Source organism: Anser brachyrhynchus (genome assembly GCF_964034855.1).
Source record: "Anser brachyrhynchus genome assembly, chromosome: 2".
NCBI classification, from domain to species: domain Eukaryota; kingdom Metazoa; phylum Chordata; class Aves; order Anseriformes; family Anatidae; genus Anser; species Anser brachyrhynchus.
The window spans coordinates 22080655-22100472 of record NC_137695.1 but is presented as its reverse complement, the minus strand read 5'-3'; the positions used below and the strand labels follow the sequence as shown (position 1 = coordinate 22100472).

Below are 19818 nucleotides of genomic sequence, written 5' to 3'. Positions count from 1 at the left end.
AGTAGTCATAAATATAACCCCGTTTGGGAATCCTGCAGTTAAAAAACTTAGAGGAATTTATACACAGGATTAAACAACCTAATTCAAAAACTTTTGCCAACCTTGTACTTATCTGATGCATAAAAAACTGCATAGTAGGCAAATACATGGTTTATCTGAGCCTAAATTTCACCTTAATGTAATGCTTATAAGTTGGTTTAAACTCCAAAGCTTTCGAAAACTTTTTCTGTATTTCTATATTGCCAGCTTCTCGGCTTTGAGAATGTGAAGTTGAAATGGATATCACAAATTAACCACGTGCTATGTGAAAAGTGTTTTTTCTCTCATTTGAATTTGCCAACTTGTGACTTCGCTAATGGCTTTCTGATCTTAAATTTTGATTCAAGGAAGAAGTCATTACCTGACCTGAATTCTTAATATTAGTTGTAGTTTTTAAAATACCGCTAGCACGATAGTTTGCCATTTCTCTTTCAAGATTTTTTCACAGCAGATTTGAGAGAACAAGTCATATTTGTTTTCTGAAGTAGGTATTTTCAGTTTTTAAATCCTTCCTTGGATGCTTTCCATACTTTTGCACAGAAGCTCTTGAAATTCGATAAGCAACGATATATAAATATTTTCATTAAAATTCTGTATTATTTTCCTTCTCGTTATTTGTTTGCTCAAAGTCATTGATTTGGGATACACAAATTATTTTTAATATAACCAGTTCTGTCTTTAATTGATTTAGTTAATTAAGAACTTATTAGTGAGGATAAGTATCTCACTGTTTTTGCTCTAGTATTATATTTTTTATTTGTGAAAGTACAATTTCTTTTGCTACCACATTACCCATTCACCCAATTGATGAGAAATTTCTGAAGATCCGTACAATCCTTTCTGGATTTGAATTAACTAAACATTTTGTGTCATTTACAAGTTTTGCCATTTGATGTTTTGCCCATGTTTCCCAATCATTTATTATAAATATATTAAGGTCACAACTTATTGCAGAATGTTCATAAACACCCCACTGATTTCTTTTTCCCATGACAAAGAACACTTGCTCTTTGTTTCTCTCTCCCGTGTTTTGATCCATGGAGCTATTTTTTTCCTAAGCCTCTAACTATTTCATATGCTTGGTAGTTCTGTGAAATTTTTTATCAGCAGCCTTTTCCAAATGTGTTTGCTATGTTAAAATATTTTTTTTTACCCATTCTTGTAATGATGTGTTCCAGGAATTAAAAAAAAAAATAGTTAAAACATAATTTCATTTTCATAAATTTTCTATTGTTCTCTTTTTAATTATGATTTTCTGTCAGCATTCTGTGTACGTATTTCTGTTTTACTAGTTTCAGTTTCTGAATCACTATAAGATACTTTGATGTCAGTTCTTTTCAAAGCGTTAAGTACAATATCTGTGTTTAATTAGAAATACTGTGCTTTAAAAAGTATTTCCTCATCAATTTCTTTTGGAGTGCAATGCCTTCCTCTAATATTTAAACTTTGGCTAATAACACCTTTTGGCCCCAAAAATCTCAAAATGATTCTTAACACAAATTTTGTCTACACACGGAAATTTAATCAATGGAACTGAATCAGCTTATATATTAATTGCATTATTTAAACCAGGAGAGTTTTTAAACTCATATAATGACTGATATACCCGTCTATCTCAACTAGGCTCTTATTCAGGTATGGTCTGAAATCTTCTGAATACATTTTAAGATAGTTGGTGTTCTGTATGGTAGGTGAGCACACCATTACATTTTATATTAATTCGTAACTTTCATAGGCTGTTCTCCTTTATTTGCTCTAGTTTCAAACCATAAACAGCAACGCTGTTATTACAAAAATTAACATTTTTCCCAGCTTTCTTCATTATTGATATTATCGATGTACATTTCTTTTATACCTTTCCTATTTCACAAATAGATATTCAACACCTTATAAACCTGAATGGCTTTTATTTCCAATTTATTTCCAGGAACACAAGGTGACGCTTTTATGAGAATTATTTTCTCCTGCAGTGTTCTATAACATTTTTTTTTTGTTGTTACAAAATTTACCTATCCAATATTCCTATAAAGTGAAAATAATGTAATGACTTATCAGCTCCACTATCACAGGGGAAGGTCACCTACCATGAAATGCTGCAGAAATTACTTAGAATGAGCCCCACAGCATCATGAAATCACCTTTTACACTTCAGAATAGCTGAATGCCAGATGATAACTATATCCCAAGGAAGGAGAAATTGTTAAAAAGGTAACAACTGAAATTCCGTTTGTCCTCCCGCCCTCTCTTCTCTTAATGTTCCTAACACACCTTGCTAGAAAAAGCTGTTGAGACAACAGACTTACGTATAGGACTTGCATACTATTTTGGCTTTCTGGGATTTTCTGAGTTGTCAGTGAGGTATTCAAGGGTAAGTAAACAGAATTTAGTTATGTTTAGATTTAGTTGTGTTTAGATTGAACAACACAGTGTTTATGCACTTTTCGTGTGTTGAGTTCATCCAGGCACGTGTACCTATGATTTTCTTTACTGCTGTAGGAATAGGATAGAAGATGTTTTCAAAAGACGTGGTGTAGAATGGATTGCATGTCGTCTGGAAAGAACTAGAAGATGTCTCTGTTTGGTACGTCTGAAACAGCTGGGGTTTTGTGCTGTTATCACAAGATAAATGACTCATATTAAGCCTCTGACTATATAGTTTAGCAGTCAGAGAAGAAAAATGTGTCATGAACACAGGCTGAAACTATATATGAAAATATAAAAATTCTGGTGTGAACATTTAGAAATCTGTATATGAAAACTGTTGATTCTATATATCTGAAAAGCACCAGTTTGAGATGCCATTGTGTATTGTCCTATTTAATCCTCTTCAGAAACAAAAGTATAATTCAAACTGCAGTGCTGAAGGATGCACACATGTTCGGAGATGAATATCCCCCTTATGTGAGATTGGTTTAGCACTCAGTGTGCTTTTTGTTATAATAGACTAATTGGACTCCGTAAAATAATTATTTTTCTTATGGGATATTTTGAACTGTACCACTGTTTAACTATCCTGACATTTTGTTGCATTGCTAGGCTTGGATAGATTGATGGATAGACCTGTCCCACAGCCTGTAGCCTGTGCAATTGGCTTCTCAGCATGCAGACTGGCTGTATAAAAAAGCTAACTCTGCTATAATGTTCTAGTGATACAGAAGCATGTACAACGTGCTTAAAGCTTAAAATTAGTACCATTAAGTTCAAAGGTACTGTTCATGTGAGTTAGAGTACATGTGTAACTGTTAGAGTAAGTTCCCTTCCCTATAGCATGTAATATTTTTCTTAAATAAAAAAGCTTTGCTACCTTGTCAACATGTGTCATGCAGGTTTTTCACATAGCTTACAAAATGCATACTTCAGTAATATTAAAAATACCTTTTGATTTTCAGTATATTTCTACAGTAACTTGCTTACATGAGTACTACAGTCTCTATACAGGAGACTGCTTCCATTACTAGTTTCATAGCACACACAATCTTCGCTTGACATTTAGTTTTATTTCAAGGACTTGAGTTCAAAAGGGCTCTTTACCAAGGGAATAATGTTCCAATCTAAATTCCATTAGGGCTGGTGGAAACATCTCTATCTTCTTTGTTAGAAGAGTGGTAGAGAACATGAAGATTAATTTTAACCTCATCATTGGTGGAAATCTGGTCCAAGTTATCAGCAAGGAAAAGATATTGGGTGTAGTCAGTTTGGCCACACTGAGAACAGGTGCTGGTGCCAAAAAAAGCATTAGGACAAGTGGTTCCCTGTGGCTGTGTCAGGAACCTGGCACAGAGTGATGCTCCTGCCAGCACCCCAGGAAGCCCAGGCACCCAGAAGTTCCAGCAGCTCACCGATTATCTGCTTCTTACAGCTATATCACAAAGCATCATTGTAAGCTTACTAAAGCAAATAGTATAACCACATCTTTATGTTTATCTTTGGTGGACTTGTTATCCAAAATCACTTAACAAAACTGCAATGTAAACATATTAAATATTACTTAATGTGAGCTGCAAGTACTGCTTTGAGTGAGGAAAAAAAATAGGAAGACAAATTCTAGTTTCTGGCACAAATACATGCAAATATTAACTAGAAATTTGCACATTGATTTCTAATGTGGTCAGGGCAAATGGGATCGTTCTGTTAAGTTTATTATTTGATTACTTGCCTAGTCCTAATGCTTGAAGAAACTCCAGGTATATGCTTCATGTAATTCCATTTGCATACATCATAAATGTTGAGGCCAAAAAGGACAATTAAATAATTGTGGCCTGACTTCTTGTATAACACAGGACACCAGACTTACTGTTTTGATATGTTTCATTAATTCTCTTTATATAAGGCAATATGTAAGAATACCATAAGCAAGCCATGCAATTTGGGAATTAGCAAAATATTAGGGTGCACAATAAACTTATGGATTGGAACTAAATCATTGCAGTCCAGTGTTTGGAATACCTACATGTGGCTTGTGACTGGGATAAATTTTGTCTTAGTCATATAATTGCATTGTTATGCATTACAGCATCTTGTGTGCCATCCAAAACATCTTGTACTTGCCCTGTCAAAGACAAAAGCTGTGATTAAATGGACTCCTGGCACTTTCTCCGTTCTGAACTTTCCTCTTTTCCTTTGATTTTCTTTTCTGCTCAGCTTCCAGTTCTGAAAACAATGTACGCAATAGATTGCAGTGAAAATGCAGTTAAAACCAAGGTCAGTGAGGCTGATCCCAGAGACAACCATTGGTCTTCATATCTGTCTCCTTGTTAACAGTGTACTGAACTGACATTTTCCTGGAGTTATACACCTTATCTTCACAGTGCAGCAGCTAGCAAACCAGTATGTGCTAAAATAAATGGGGATGCCAAGTAAAATTCTCCTCCAGTGAACTGGAACTGCAGTGAACCTTCCCTCCAATGGACACAACGCTTTTGTTTCCCTCTGAAAAATACACTTGTCTTATGCAGCTGTGTATCAACTGAGGGATTGCTAAAAATATCAGAACTTTCCTAGCAGGTAAGTTACTGTTTACAAGTATCCTTTCCTAGCAAAAAACTATAGAGAAATGATTCACTGTGTACCATCAGAATCTGGCACTGAGCTTGGTACAGAAAAAACCTTATCAACATTTTAAAAATAAGTAATATTTTATATAACCAACCAACCAACAAAAACAGGAAACAAAACACACAGCTACTTAGACATCAACATTCTACATGGTTTAACATGTAACAACAAAAAATGATGTCTGCACTTGCACCCGTGTGTAGTTTCCTAATTGCTTCATCAGTATTAGATGAATATGGAGTGATCAAGAAGTAAAACATTATTGGATTTGGTAAGTTTCTTAGTGGGCAGCTGCTCATCTTCAAAAAATAGTCTGTTAGTGCGTGTTGTCAGTTTTGCTATAGAATGCGAAAAAAATGGACTACACTGGCTGCTTCAGATTTTAAAATGTTGTCAGTGGCAACAACTAGCAGGTTTTAAACTTTACTTTTCTTAAATTAGAAAATTAATGTGTTTACAGTGGTCTTTTACAAAATCATTTTCTGTGTTAGCTAGTAGATAAACTACTACGGTGTATTTCCTAAATACACTCTGTAGTAAGTTCAGAAAATACTTAGGTGGCATCACTTTGCACCTTTTTCTATTTTAAATAGAAAATGTAACTCTAGTGAATGTCCTACATATCATAACATTTTTCTATAGCAACATCTTTGCATACACACATCAGTTCTTATACAGCGTTTTCTAATATTGCTGGTACTCTCACTAGTTAGATATAGCTAGCGATATGACTTGAATATATATCAGGGCAAGTTATTTGCTAGTGACTCATAACTAAATTTAGAAGTATTTTACATCTTTAAAACTCAGGAAGTGAGTTGCAGTGGCAATTAACTGAATACAAACCTTGATCACATAGCAGCATATGAACAACCGTGAGATATATAAAAGGTGAAGTGTGCCAAAACAGATGTCTGTACCAATGCTTGGAGATTGTTCTATTTGGTAAAAAAAAGTACATACATTTAAAAAGAAAGAAAATTTAGCTTGCTGTAAGGGTGTCAGAAGACAAGTTCTGCATCAGAGAAGTGTTGGGCAGATAGGCTCCTCTATGAAATTAATAGTCAGACCTTTGCAGAAGGCATCTTTGGAAGGAGGTCTGAAATAGAAATAGATGAATAATCCCCTGGACGTGCCTGTTTTTCTTGATCCAGTTTGGTGAAGCTGGTGTACAGTCCCCAGCAACTCCTTCTCAGCTCTTCCCTTGCACGGGATCTAATTACAAGGTGAGGAAGATGAGTGACATGATCCAACAGGGAACTTTTCTGCAGTGAGGTAGTTTTCAGTTGGATCAGCTGATTGTGCAGCCACAAATGAATTGGATCAAATTCCAAATCTAAAGCAAGAAATATGATGGCAGCACATAGCTGTGGGCATGGGGAGTGCAGTGTTGCTGCAGTCTGTATCAGCTGTAGTTACCCTGAAATTAGATGCAATGTGACACTGTACCCTTGGACAAGATTCCTTACTTTTAGATAGCTAGCTTAGGCAGCATGAGTCCCATTTCAAATACAGTAGGAAATAATACAAACATTTTGAACTACATAAAATAAGGGAAGCTTAACACACCCTTTTTAATGGCATGTTCCCTATACTACTCACACACAAAGTGGAAAAGCTGGTTTCCATAGCCATCCCTGTCTGAGAGGGCAAAACCCACGCTTCATGAGAGAGTGCTCTAACCATCATCCAGTGTTGTGCAATAAGAGTGCTAGAGCCATGGGATGGGGAGAAGAGGGAGATTCAGTATAGTGTCGAGCATTCAGAGGAGTCTTGTACATTATGCTGTGTTCAACAGAAAAAAAAATAATTATAGAAACAAAACACGAGCCACAATTATAAAGCCTTAAGATGCTCCCTGAGTGTGGACTACCTTTTTCAGAAGGTTGAATGGGGTGTTGCCTGGGAAGTAACACTGGGCTGCAATCCATTCAGGCTGAAGAGGGTCTAAAAGCCAAATTCCCCACATCTCGTGTTTGCTCTTACTAAAGAAAAAAAAGTATAAAGGCTCTGCCTGTTTTAAAAGGATTCTGACAATTCATTTAGAAACCCATCAGAAGGAAGGGATGAAAAAGGAGGGGATAAAGCAGGCTCCGAGAACATCTGCCATATGTCTTTTGTGAACATAGTGGGGGGATGATGAATAGCGAGGAGGTAAAGCGTCCTCTGGGAATATCTAGCAGATGTCATCAAATTGAGGCAGAATCTAAAAAGAGAATACTAGATTCCTTAAAAGGAGTCTGTCCTGAGCAGTAGATCAATGCTGACCTGCATCAGTCTTTGTGGATAGGGAAAGAAACAGAACTTGAGATCCTGGAAAAAATGAAAACAAGTAGCGCCTGATGAATGCAAATCCCTACAGGAAGAGGCTTGGTGTGGAGTTTTCATCTAATGTGGCAAAAGCCTGCCTAATGCATGCAATTACATTCATTATTGAGCATAGTTAGGGCTATTGATTTCATCTAGTGTTTCTGCGCTGCAAACATTAGCCGTACCTTCTCCATTTTTTGTCATGTGCCAGTGTTAGAATCAGCAAATGGTTTGGGTTGGAAGGGACCTTAAAGATCATCCAACTCCAACCCCCTGCCATGGGCAGGGACACCTCCCACCACACCAGGTTGCTCAAAGCCTGGCCTTGAACACCTCCAGGGACGGGGCATCCACAGCTTCTCTGGGCAGCCTGTGCCAGTGCCTCACCACCCCCTCAGTGAAGAATTTCCTCCTAACAACTAGTCTAAATCTAACCTCTTTTAGTTTAAGATTATTCCTCCTTTTCCTATCATTATCTACCCAAGTAAAGAGCTCTTCTCCATCCTTTTTATAAGACCCCTTGAAATACTGGAAGGCTGCAATGAGGTCTCCCCAGAGCCTTCCCTTCTCCAGGCTGAACACCCCCAGCTCCCTCAGCCTGTCTTCATAGGCGAGGTGCTCCAGCCCATCTTAGCGGCCCCCCTCTGGCCTTTCTGTTACTTTCTGATGTCTACGACTCGGGCATTAGCCCTTTTTTTTTTGAGCTCAGCCCGCTCCCCAGCCAGCCCGGAGTAATGAAACCGCTGCAAGCCCAGGACAACGAGATCCCTGCGGCAGCGGGTCCCCAGTGAGCCCCCGGGGCTGGCCGGGGGGGGCCGCTCAGGCGAACCCCCGCTCGCCTCACGGGAGGCGGCTGCCGGTGCCCCCGGCGGGCAGGCGGGGCCGGGGCGGGAAGGGCGCGGCGGGGCGAGGCGGGGCGGGGGGAGCCCGGGGCCGGGAGGCGGCGGCGGGGCCGGCCCCGGTTTCCCGGCGTGCTGCGCGGGGAGGGCCGGTGCCGGGCCTGCGGGGAGGCGGCGGCCGAGGCGACCCCGGGCGGGACGAGGAGGAGCAGCAGCAGCAGGAGGAGGAGGAGCAGGAGCCGCGGGCCCGTGGCTCGGTCGCCGCGCTGCCGGGAGCGGAGGGTGGCCGCGCCGCGCCCCGCCATGCCGCTCTTCGCCACCAACCCCTTCGACCAGGATGTGGGTGAGTGGCTCCGGGAGCCCCATCTCCGCCGGGGCACCGCCGCCTCCTTCCCTCCCTGCTTCCCTCCCTCTTTGCCTCCCTCCGCGGCCCGCTCGGCCCCGGCCCTCCCGCTGCGGCCTGCCCGGGGCGGCTGCGGGCCCTGCCCGGCCTCGGGAGGCTCCGGGCGGCGGTGCCGGGCCGAGGGGTGCGGGGCCGAGGCTGGAGCTCGTCCTGCCCCGGGGGTGGGAAGCGGCAGGGCCGCCAGCCGCAGCCACCTCAAAGGCAGGCACGGTTCCCAGAGCGGGTTTGGGGTCGCTGCCTTAACGCGAATCCCTGCGGGAGCTTTGTTTTCCCCTCTCAGTGAAACTTGGGCTGTGGTCAGGTTTCATCCCCACCTGGCTCGTTTCAAGGCCAGGCGGCACGGAGAGGCTTCCACCTGAGAGAAATTACGCTTCGTGCTCGTGTGGCCAAACCCGAGGTAAAACAAACACGTAGGCAGTCCGAAAATTTGCACGTCTGATTGTGTAATACAGCTGGTCTCGTACCTGCTGCTGACATCTGTGTAATTCCGAGCGATCCGGCAGGATATAAAGTGACTTCTTCTCCAATTTGGATACGCACCCACCTCCCCCCATTACCTCCCCACAGCATAACAGCAGTGTGGCACTGTCGATGTTTCTGGGAACACATTTCTTCAGTAGCCTTCTGTTTGCTGCACCTCTCAGCTACAAACGTGCCGTTTGTTTCTTGATGTTTACCCAACTGTACAAGTCAGGGCTCCAATTCAGTTATTCCAGGCCTTCAGAAAACAACTCAAAACTGTTTGGAAAGTGGGTATTTCTTTCTGGGGGAAGGGTTAGTGCACAAACAAGTGAGCGTTACACGGACTCTGTATGTATGTTATCAGGAATTGTTAATCTTAATGAAGCGTAGCTCCATTTCTTCCCATTTTTAATAATTAAGTGTGCCACGGTCTTTTCTGGTGAACACTGCCCTTTAATTTGTAATTTTCTTGATGGCAAAGTCAACAATTCTGCATTTTGAAAAGTAGTAAGTATCTTTTCCTCGTTGTTTCACTGTCCTGTAGCATAATTTGGCAGCTGAAAGTAAGGAAGACATTGCACTGCTTGCCAGTTTTCTGTGGACCGTTAGAGGGCTGAAACATTGGTAATATCTTTCAGAATTATTTGAACTAATAAGATTAAAAAGTGGTGGCTGAGGTTCTGGAAAGTGCTCATTTTCTTATTTCTTAAGGCAGCTGTCTAGCAGTGGTGAAGATCAGGCTGCTTGAATGAGTTTATAGAGAGCTGAGGCTGATAGATACGTTTGTCAGCACTGTGAGTTTAACGATGTGGAGTAGTAGTGCCCATCTGGTACTTCAGTGGGCTATTTGCTATTTTTGAGGACAGAGGATGCCGCCAACACCTTACCTGCTGCGACAGCTTAGTACAGACGCCAGTAGATATTTTTCAAAAGCTTTATTCTGTGTATCATATGAACACTAGTAAATAACCACTTACTTCCAAATTGTTCTTGGAAAAGCAGGTAGTGGGCCATGGGCTGCTTTTCCCCAGGCAATACATCCAGCTTCTTTGTGTGGGCCCCCTTTCACAGTGCCCTGAGGGAGAGCAAAGAAGCAGTAGACAGCCGAGTTGGTGGCAGAACTACTTGCTGCCTTTATCCATCGCTTAACTGGATTTATGCCATGGAGGCAGCAATGGTGAAGTCTCCAGGAAAGTGTCCCCAGGCCCTTCTTCCCCGAGGCCTCTTGGGAACGCGCTATTATCTGGATGAACTTCTTGGCAGGCTTCGTAAGATAACGTCAGCTGTAGAGTAAGCTCTCATGTTCTCGGGAAACTTCCAAAAGTTGTCAAGCAGTAGTGTTACTTTACAGTTCTTTTCTCAGAAGGAAAGTTGAGTGCTCTGCTTTTGCTCCTGCTCAGCAAGGAAGTTTTCTTTTGAAAATCATATTCCTGAAGTAGGAAAGCAGTCAAAAGCTAGTCTTAGTTTCATATGAAGCTGGACATCGGTCTAGTTGATAGTGTTGCTGTGGTAGCTGTGAATTCTTGACTCCTGGACAGCTAATTAGTGCTGTGTAATAGTTGGAAATGACTTTGGAATCGTTTTGGATGATGGATTGCAGTGAACGCATCTGGGACTAACTAGCTTGCCATTATTTTGGGAAGCATGAGTGTCTCTAAGCTCAGAAGGAGAAATTTCTCAGTTTTTCTCTCCAGTCATCAGCATCTGCCTAATCCTGTTAGCATGCTCATGCTGTGGAGCTTGGTCATCCGGAATAGTGTACCACTTGGAGTCAGTTTAGTACACAGCGTAGATTTTGAGGGGTGCACCACTTCTTTAGACGTGACTGTCAAAATAATGTTAAGACTACTGTTAAACATTTTAAAATATTATTAGTGTAAGCTGCCTCTAGATTTCAGGAGATAGGTCATTGTCATCCTCAAGGAGTCCAAATACTTCTGTTTTCTCAACCCTCTTTTTACCATATTTAGGAATATTTCAACATGAAGGGATGCTAATCAATGGTGACGTAAGTTGGTGTGGGTTTTCACAGTCAACTGTGGAAAACATTGACAGTACGTCCATGTAAGGAACATAACACTGGAATATTAAATAACAAACCCCTTCAAGATACTGAACTGCTGAGGATATAGTTAAAATATAGTTAATTCTCCATACGAGGGTTTAGAATTGATGATGTTCTTAGTAGTGTAACATGAAGTCCATTTCTGCCATGGTTCATAACCTCAGTCATAACATCTTTTGCAGAGAATTGTTCCTGAGAAGTACGGGTTTATCTGTAAGTTTGCAAGCAAGGTAACGATGTAATGTGCTTGACGAACCAAAAGACTGTCTGCTAGTCCGTCATGACAGGCTGATTAGTAATGTAGCAGTGGTTAGGCTGGGTTTGATGAAGAACTTACTGTTGAAGCAGTTTTCAAGTGTTATTTAGATGCTGTCTCGAGAATACAGTCGGTAACGCTGGACTCAGTGCTGTGCATACTTAATTCTAACTTGGTCTTAAGCGTTGTAAACTTAATCTATGTTGTAAGCAGAGAATTGGAAGAGCTTTTTATTCTGTGGCGTAAACTTACTACTTAAATATATTTCTGAAATTTTGTAGGTTATAATAAATACAAATTCTGGTATGAGTTATTAAAAAATCACACGATTTTAAGGGGAGATGTTTACTTTTAATTTTGAAAGGAATTCAAATAAAAACTTTTCAAAGTTGATCTGTCATCCAACAATGTCCAGAATGCCAAATGACGTAACTCTTTTGGATGATTTTTCTCCCTTACCCACAGGAAGGGATGAAGGCACGTCCTGCATTTGCTTTGCGTGTTAGTCTTGTTCTCATTGGAGCTGGTGTACTGGTTTGAGGCATCACAGGAGTGGGAACAAAGGAAAGATTCAGGCTTAATTTTTACACTAATAGGAAATTAAGCAGGTAGGTTAGTAATGTAGTAGAGCTATCAACCTGATGTAATTGTTTTTCCCACATTTTTATCAACTACGGCATTTATCGACCACTTTATTATTACAGCTCTTTTAGAAATGTGATAATATGCATGGATTACGTATGACTGTACTCACAGTCATATGTAGGTACAGTAAGTAACTATGTTAAGGTACCACAGCATACAGTTTGACGCATTAGGGTGTAAGAAATGCTTTGACCTCGAGTCGCATTGTGCAATTTCTCATAATAAAATACGCTTGCTCTTTAAACTGGCTAGTCTTTAGATTTATCCCATTTGGTAGGCAGCGTCTTCAAAACCACCCAACTGTGCGTTTCTGCGAGCTGGGCTTTTCTCTGTTTGCCAAAAGGAGGGCAAATTGTCGCCGAGGAGACTCTTGACCCTGAAGGATTCTGGAGAATGCAGAGTGAGGTAACTTACCTCTGGCTGCAAGGAGGGATGACTTCCAAGCAGTGGTTCGGATTGTCAGGAGACTGGCACTGTTCTGCTCAAGGTGGCCTACTGCTTTTCTCAGCATTGTTTTAGGGAGAAGGATATTAACTGTGAGCTGAGCAGAAAACGTATGGGAAAGGGGGTGTAGCCAGCCCCTTTCCAGTTATTTATAAATGTTTCTGAAGAACAAGGATATCTCACTTTGGTGTACATTCTCAATGAAAAATGGCAATGCTGACAGGATCCAGATGAGTGAAATAAATATTTCTTCTGTAGAATAGCCAAAAAATTTTTTTTTAGTATCACACTTTTTGCAAATGAATCACCAGACTCTGAGTTGAGCTAGGCAAATTTGAAGCCAACAACTCACATTGCCTAGGCAAAGGAGTTTTTGTTGCTGTACTTTACTGGCAATTCTTTTACTTTCCTCCCAGGGAAGAGCTGTCACTTTAAGTGCTTCCCCTCTTTTCAGCTGTGGCAACATACATTATAACGTCAACATGCAAAATAATCAAGGTAGTTCTCCAGCATGTAAAATCTGTTCCTCTAGCTGGTAAAAATAACACTATATATTGGATGTGGATAGTAATGTCTCTTGCTGATCTTTCTGAAATACCACTTCTACTATGGCTTGATTTGTGGGGCTCTGCAAATAGATCCTGGCACCATTTGTTTGTGTTACTTCCCTGTGATGCACCCTGTTTATGGAGTCATCACCATCATTATCATATCTCTCTGATGTGCTCACCTTCCTGCTCTGTTGTGGTAGTTCTGGGTGAAAGGTTGTTTAAGTTCTGAGGATTTGTTACAGTTTGCCATAAAATCTCTACTTTTTCCCAGCTTGTCTTATTGTTGTTTTGAGCATTCCTACCAGATCTTTAATCCTTCGGTCTTTGTTCTGTACAGCTCACTGAGCTGAGTGGTGTCTGTGTTGATGAGGCTGCCTCAGACACAGTTAGATCATACAATCATAAAATCGCTCAGGTTGGAAAAGACCTCCAGGATTGTCAAGTCCAGCCTAGTACTGCCACTAAGACTGCCACTAAACCATGTCCCTAAGCACCACACCTACATGTCTTCTGAATAATTCCAGGGATGGTGACTCAACTACCTCATGGGGCAGCCTGCTCCAATGCCTCATCAACTTCTCAGTGAAGAAATGTTTCCTCATATCCAGCCTAAACCTCGCATGGCACAACTTGAGGCCATTTCCTCTTGTCTTATTGATAGTTGCTTGGAAGAAGAGAGACCAACCCCTGCCCTGTTACAACCTCCTTTGCGGCAGTTGTAGAGAGCCATAAGATCTCCCCTGAGCCTCCTTTTTTCCAGGTTAAATAACCCCAGTTCCCTCAACTACTTCTCACAGGACTTGTGCTCCAGGCCCTTCACCAGCTTCGTAGCCCTTCTCTGGGCACGCTTCAGCACCTCAATGTCCTTCATGTAGTGAGGGGCCGAAAACTGAACACAGCACTCGAGGTGCGGCCTCACCAGAGCTGAGTACAGGGGGACGATCACCTCCCTGGTCCTGCTGGCCACGCTATTTCTGATACAAGCCAGGATGCTGGGCACATTGCTGGCTCATATTCAGCTGGCTGTTGACTAATACCTTCAGGTTCTTTTCTGTCAAAAGCCTTGCTGTAGTGTAGGTAGGGAACATCCACAGCTTTTCCCTCATCCACTAAGCATGCCACCTTGTCATAGAAGGACAGGTTCCTTGTCAAGTTTGTCAAGCAGGACCCGCCTTTCATAAACCCGTGCTGACTGGGCCTGATCACCTGGTTGTCCTGCAAGTGCTGCGTGATGGCACTCAAGATAATCTGCTCCATGAGCTTCCCCAGCACTGAGGTCAGACTGACAGGCCCGTAGTTCCCTGGGTCCTCCTTCCAGCTCTTCTTGTATATGACTGTCACATTTGCTAGCCACCAGTTGACTGGGACCTCCCTGATAGACTGGACTGCTGATGAATTGCAGATGAAATATTCTATCAGCAGCTGGGAGAACTCTCACAGTCGCTAGCCCATGTTCTCATTTACAAGCAAAAGGCCCAGCTGGGCACCATCCCTTGTTGGCTCTCTCACCAGCTGTGTCAGGAAGTTGTCTTCCACATGCTCCAGAAACCTCCTAGACCATTTCCTCTCTGCTGTGTTGTATTTCCAGCAGGCATCTGGTAAGTTGAAGTCCCCCACGAGAACAAGGGCTAGTGATTGCAGGACTTCTCCCAGCTGCTTCCAGAATATTTTGTCTGCCTCTTCAGCCTGGTTGGGTGGTCTATAGCAGACTCCCACAAGGACATCTGCCTCATTGGCCTTCTCCCTGATTCTCACTCATAAACACTCAACCTTGTTGTTGCCATTACTAAGCTCTAGTCAATCCAAACGTTCCCTAACACACAGGGGCACCCCCCACCTCTCCTTCTTAGCCTATCCCTTCTGAAGTGTTTGTAGCCTCCCATTGCCGTGCTCCAGCTGTGCGAGCTGTCCCACTGTGTGTTGGTGATGGAGCTGTCATAGTTTTCCTGCTGCACAGCGGCTTCCAGCTCCCCCAGCTTGTTGCCCATGCTGTGTGCGTTGGTGTAGCTGCACTTCAGCAATCCTGTCACCTTTCTGGGGGGTTCTTTCAATGTGTGTTTGTAGGGAAGTACAACTAATGCTTACCTTAGTCTTTTCTGTGTTTTCCTAGGCATCTCTTTCTTTAGGTATGTTGTATATTAGAGACTAAATTCGGGGCAAGATGGAATTGGTTGTACTTGGTGTGTTAGGTTGTATGAGTACAGAGGGTATGTAAAGGGAGAACATCCCTGATTTCATACTCTGTGTCTTTCCAACTGGCTGAAAAATGTGATGTGTTACTTTTGTATGTGTTTCTTGTGTTTTATTAGAAGCTATCTAGAAAGGCATTCTTGTATTATGCAGAATTAGTTATTGTTGTCCAAAGAAGCCATAGGTCTAAGTATCCATTTCCTCTGAAACAACAACTTTTGCCACTTTTTAGAGGTGAAAGTTGAGAACAAAGAAAGCAAGCAATGCTGTAAAATTTAGAAACTAACAATTAAAATCTGAGGCAACATAAGATGGTACAGTGTTGCAGAGGTTGAAGTTGGTACATTAATTTGTAGGTCTTGCTTATGCTAGAAAAAAAAAACAAAACCTTGAGCATTTACTTCATTAGTGAGACAACTTTGTGGGAGAGAGCTGTTATGGAAAACTGGAGATAAAATCTGGTACGGTATGCCTCTGTGTCATGTAGTTCTGTTTTCCTTTGCATTTGAAATAGCATTAATAAGTCTTAAAGAACACTGATTTTGTGAAGGAGCCAGTGCTGTCTTTAAAAGTTGTTTCAGTAAAGCCTGAAATGTTCTCTGATCTCATGTTGGCACTCAGCAAGCCAGGTAAGATTTTGTAGCAGTGATGAGGTGCACTCAGGGGGTCAGAGGTAGACGTTAATATTACCATGACAGAATTATTTTTGATCAGAGATGGAGGATGAAGAACATTTCAAAGTTTAACTTGAGGTTATCTTCTTGTCTCCTGTGGTAAGCTACCCTAAGACTTGAAGTCCAAATCTGTGTTTTTACCTCCCCATCAGAGTCTGTTTTGGTGCTAAGATAGTGGCGTGCCAGCTGTACCTGAAGACGGGTGGGGCGCCAGCCGTTAGTTGGAGTAAGGAAATGCTGAACGCACATGAAGGAGTTTTTGGCTGCAAATGCATGCCTCACGTTGGAGGAGAGAGTGTTCGTGGATTTTAAGTGATGATAATGTAAGTAATTTAACTTAAGTAGCCCTAAGTTGTAATTTTGTCTACAAAACACTGATGCAACATAGCAATTTCGTCAAAGCGTCTCTGTTGCTCCTGCTGCCAGCGTGGTGAAAGGTGAGAGTTGCTCGCTGACGCTCTGACAGAGGCACTGGCCTTTTTTGTGGCCAGTCCGTGTCAGCTCCTGTACTGCTAGCGTTCACGCTGTGCCATTAGCTTTTAACTGCCCTCCTTGGAATCAGAATTTAACTGAACCTTTAGGGGCAGAAAACTTTGTTCATGTCTTAAGATTGATTTTTATCTAAGGGAAGTAATAAATGCTTATTACTAGAGAAGACAGAGAGCACACAGTGAAACCGGGTTTCAGAGTGAAATACGGTAAGAAACTACTTAATGTTTGGTGATGAAGGAAGTGTCCTTCTAACAGCAGAAGGTGGGGAGGTGTTACAAGCAAATGGCAGTTTTTAGACAGGACTAGGTTCAACTTTTAAGAAGAAATGTAGCTGTGGTAGAACACTTGTGATTGTATTCATGGGTAAAGCTGCAAAATGTTCCATTTGAGAATTAAAATGAAGGTTGTAATTGGTGAGGTTGATGTGGATTAGGGACTTCATTAATCACCATCTTATCTCTAGTTTTAGCCAAGCTATTTAAATTGGCATAAAACACGGTTTGGTGATATTTGACCTGAAGGTGCACAGGTCCGTGGGACCTGATGAGATACATCTGTAGGTCTTAAAGGAACTCTTGGATGTAGCTGTTAAGCCACTGTCCATCGTATTTGGGAAGTAAACGCAGTCTGGTGAAGTTCCTGCTGACTGGAAGAGGAGAAGCATAATCCCCATTTCTAAAAAGGGAAAAAAATAGGACCGGGGGAACTCCAGGCCAGTCAGCCACACCTCTGTGCCTGGCAAGATCATGCAGCAGATCCTCCTGGAAGCTCTGCTAAGGCACATGGAAAATAAGGAGGTGATCGGTGACAGCCAACATGGCTTCACTAAGGGCAGACCGTGCCTGACAGATCTGGTGGCCTTCTACGATGGGGTTACAGCATTGGTGGATAGGGGAGGAACAACTGATGTCATCTGCCTGGACTTGTGCAAAGCATTTGACACTGTCCCCCATGATATCCTTGTCTATGAATTGGAGAGTCGTGGACTCGATGGATGGACCACAAGGGCAAGGAATTGGCTGGGCGGTTGCACTCAAAGAGTTACGGTCAGTGGCTCAGTGTCCAGGTGGAGATCAGTGACCAGTGGTGTTCCCCAGGGGTTGGTATTGGGACCGGCGCTGTTCAGCAGCCTTGTCAGTGACACGGACAGTGGGAGTGCATCTCCTGCAAGTTTGCTGATGACACCGATCTGTGTGGTGTGGTTGACATGCTGGAGGGAAGGGACCTGTGCAAACCTCATGAGGTTCAACAAGGTCAAGTGCAAGGTCCTGCATCAGGGCTGGGGCAATCCCAAGCACAAATACAGGCTGGGTGGAGAATGGATTGGGAGCAGCCCTGAGGCTGCCCCCAGCACAAGTGGACATGGACCTGTTAGAATGAGTCCAGAGGACGCCACAAGGTTGATCAAGAGGCTGGAGGACCTCTCCGATGAAGACAGGCTGAGGGAGCTGGGGATGTTCAACCTGGAGAAGGGAAGGCTCTGGGGAGACCTCATTGCAGCCTGCCAGTACCTAAAGGGGGCCTACAGGAAAGCTGGGGAGGGACTCTGCCAGGGAGTGTAGGGGTAGGACAAGGAGTAGTGGTTTTAAAGTAAAAGAGGGGAGATTTAGGTTAGATAGAAGGAGGAAATTCTTCACTCAGAGTGTGGTGAGGCAGTGGCACAGGCTGGCCAGAGAAGCTGTGGATGCCCCATCCCTGGAGGTGTTCAAGGCCAGGCTGGATGGGGCTTTGGGCAACCTGGTGTGGTGGGAGGTGTCCCTGCCCATGGCAGGGCGTTGGAACTGGGTGATCTTTGAGGTCCCTTCTAACCTAAACCATTCTATGTTTCTTCAATTTTAAAACCCTAAGCATCCATTTTTTTTACTTCTTAGTTTGCCACGTTGTTTCTCTCTGATGTCGTGAGGAAAGAAGAATTTAATTGTTGCCAGAAGTACTGTCTGTTATGAAGATTAATGTATGAGGCCCAAATTTCTGTTCCATTGGACTTCTCTGCTGAAGGATGCCCTTGCTGAAGCACAGTGTGAGGCAGGGGTGAACTGCGTGGTGTGCGAGGCTGCACGTGAGCTCTAAGCCTGGCTGCAAGTTAGGGCTCTGCAGGGCGCTGTGTAGGCGCACTTTGAATGGAGCTGGTCCAGCTCCAGCAAAACTGGCAATGAACTTCAGCAGGGGAGTCCTGGAACTAAACTGCCTCCGTGCGGTTTGTTTTGTGCAGCTCTGGACTGTGCTGACCAGCTGTCTGCAGTCTGGCTTTCTCCTTGCCTTTATTTAGTATCTCATTTACTTGTATGTTATAAAGTATCCTCAAAAACAGAATTCAAATTCTCAAGTAATGGAACAATGCTCACTGATATAAACGGGGTGCAGTCTCATTCCTCTGTGTTCATGTTTTGACATTCTTAGTTTGCTTGATGACTGGGTTCTGCCATTGTGTCTCCTTCATGAATAAGATTTAAAAATCAAGAATTCCTCTGTTAGTTATGCTAGCCCTAAGTGTGATTTAGAACATTAGCAGACTGAAAGAAAAATAAAGTTGTCAGTTGATCTGCTGGTATTTCTTAGTGCCATATGTTAGCATGTTGTCTACTCGGGGTCTTTCTTATTTTTGTTGATTGTGACATGTTTTTTGTCATCAAGTAAGTTCCGATTTGCTGTGTGGCATTGCTGTCTTCATTGCAGCAAGTAGTACAACTGATGGGTTACGTGTCACTTGTATATGGTGGTTTTTTCATTTTTCCTCAGAAATACTTTGGGAGAACACAACCAGAGAGCTTTGCTTTTCTGCATGTTAGTTCTGGATTAAAGAAGCTAAATAACTGCAATCTGACTTCAGTTTGTGGGACAGAGAAACTCGTTCAGAGAGACAGAGGCTGTCAACTTTGGGATTAATAATTCCTTCTCATTTCTGGAGATTAGATGTCTTGCGTTGTCTTTCTCTCAAAGTAGTCTGAGACGTTCCCTGAGGGATGGTACTCATTGCTGAGGCGTATTTTGTGTTTTACAGATTGAGGTGAATATTAGATGAAGCAGGTATAGGTTATGATTCTGTGCCCGTTTCTCCTCTGTGGAGAATAATGGAAATTGCTTGTGTGTCTCCAGCCCTGATGTGATCTGTCAGTGTTCAGATAACCTTCTGTTCGGCTCCTGTGTAAGGCTCCCTTTCCTTTATCGCTTTTATTTATCATTACCCTCTGTGTACCCAAGCTTTCCTGGTGGAGAACTAGGGAAGGAGTTAGTCTATTTTACTTCTGCTTTGTTTCCACCTATCCTCTTTACTTCTTAACTTTTCAGCAGGGACTGTTCTTGTCCTATTCAGAAGGTTTGGAAGAAAGAGCCCCAGTGGCTTCTATCAGATCAGCTTTAGTTTAGCAGTCTGTAGCTGAAAGAGAAGGTGGA

General features: G+C 42.6%; 1 protein-coding gene across 2 annotated transcripts in view; it reads left to right on the top strand.

Moving 5' to 3' along the window:
- The first annotated feature begins 8363 nt into the window (after positions 1 to 8363).
- Positions 8364 to 19818, top strand: part of STAM (signal transducing adaptor molecule) — a 36155-nt gene continuing 24700 nt past the window's right edge. Inside the window, exons 1-2 of one of the 2 annotated variants that reach the window (XM_080581463.1) lie at positions 8364 to 8586; positions 11895 to 12037. Coding sequence is in view for 1 of the 2 variants with exons in the window: in XM_080581462.1 (XP_080437588.1) it covers positions 8547 to 8586 (40 nt within the window). In the remaining variant the exon portion in view is untranslated. The remainder of the gene's footprint in view (positions 8587 to 11894; positions 12038 to 19818) is intronic. The other variant, XM_080581462.1, reaches the window with a different exon arrangement.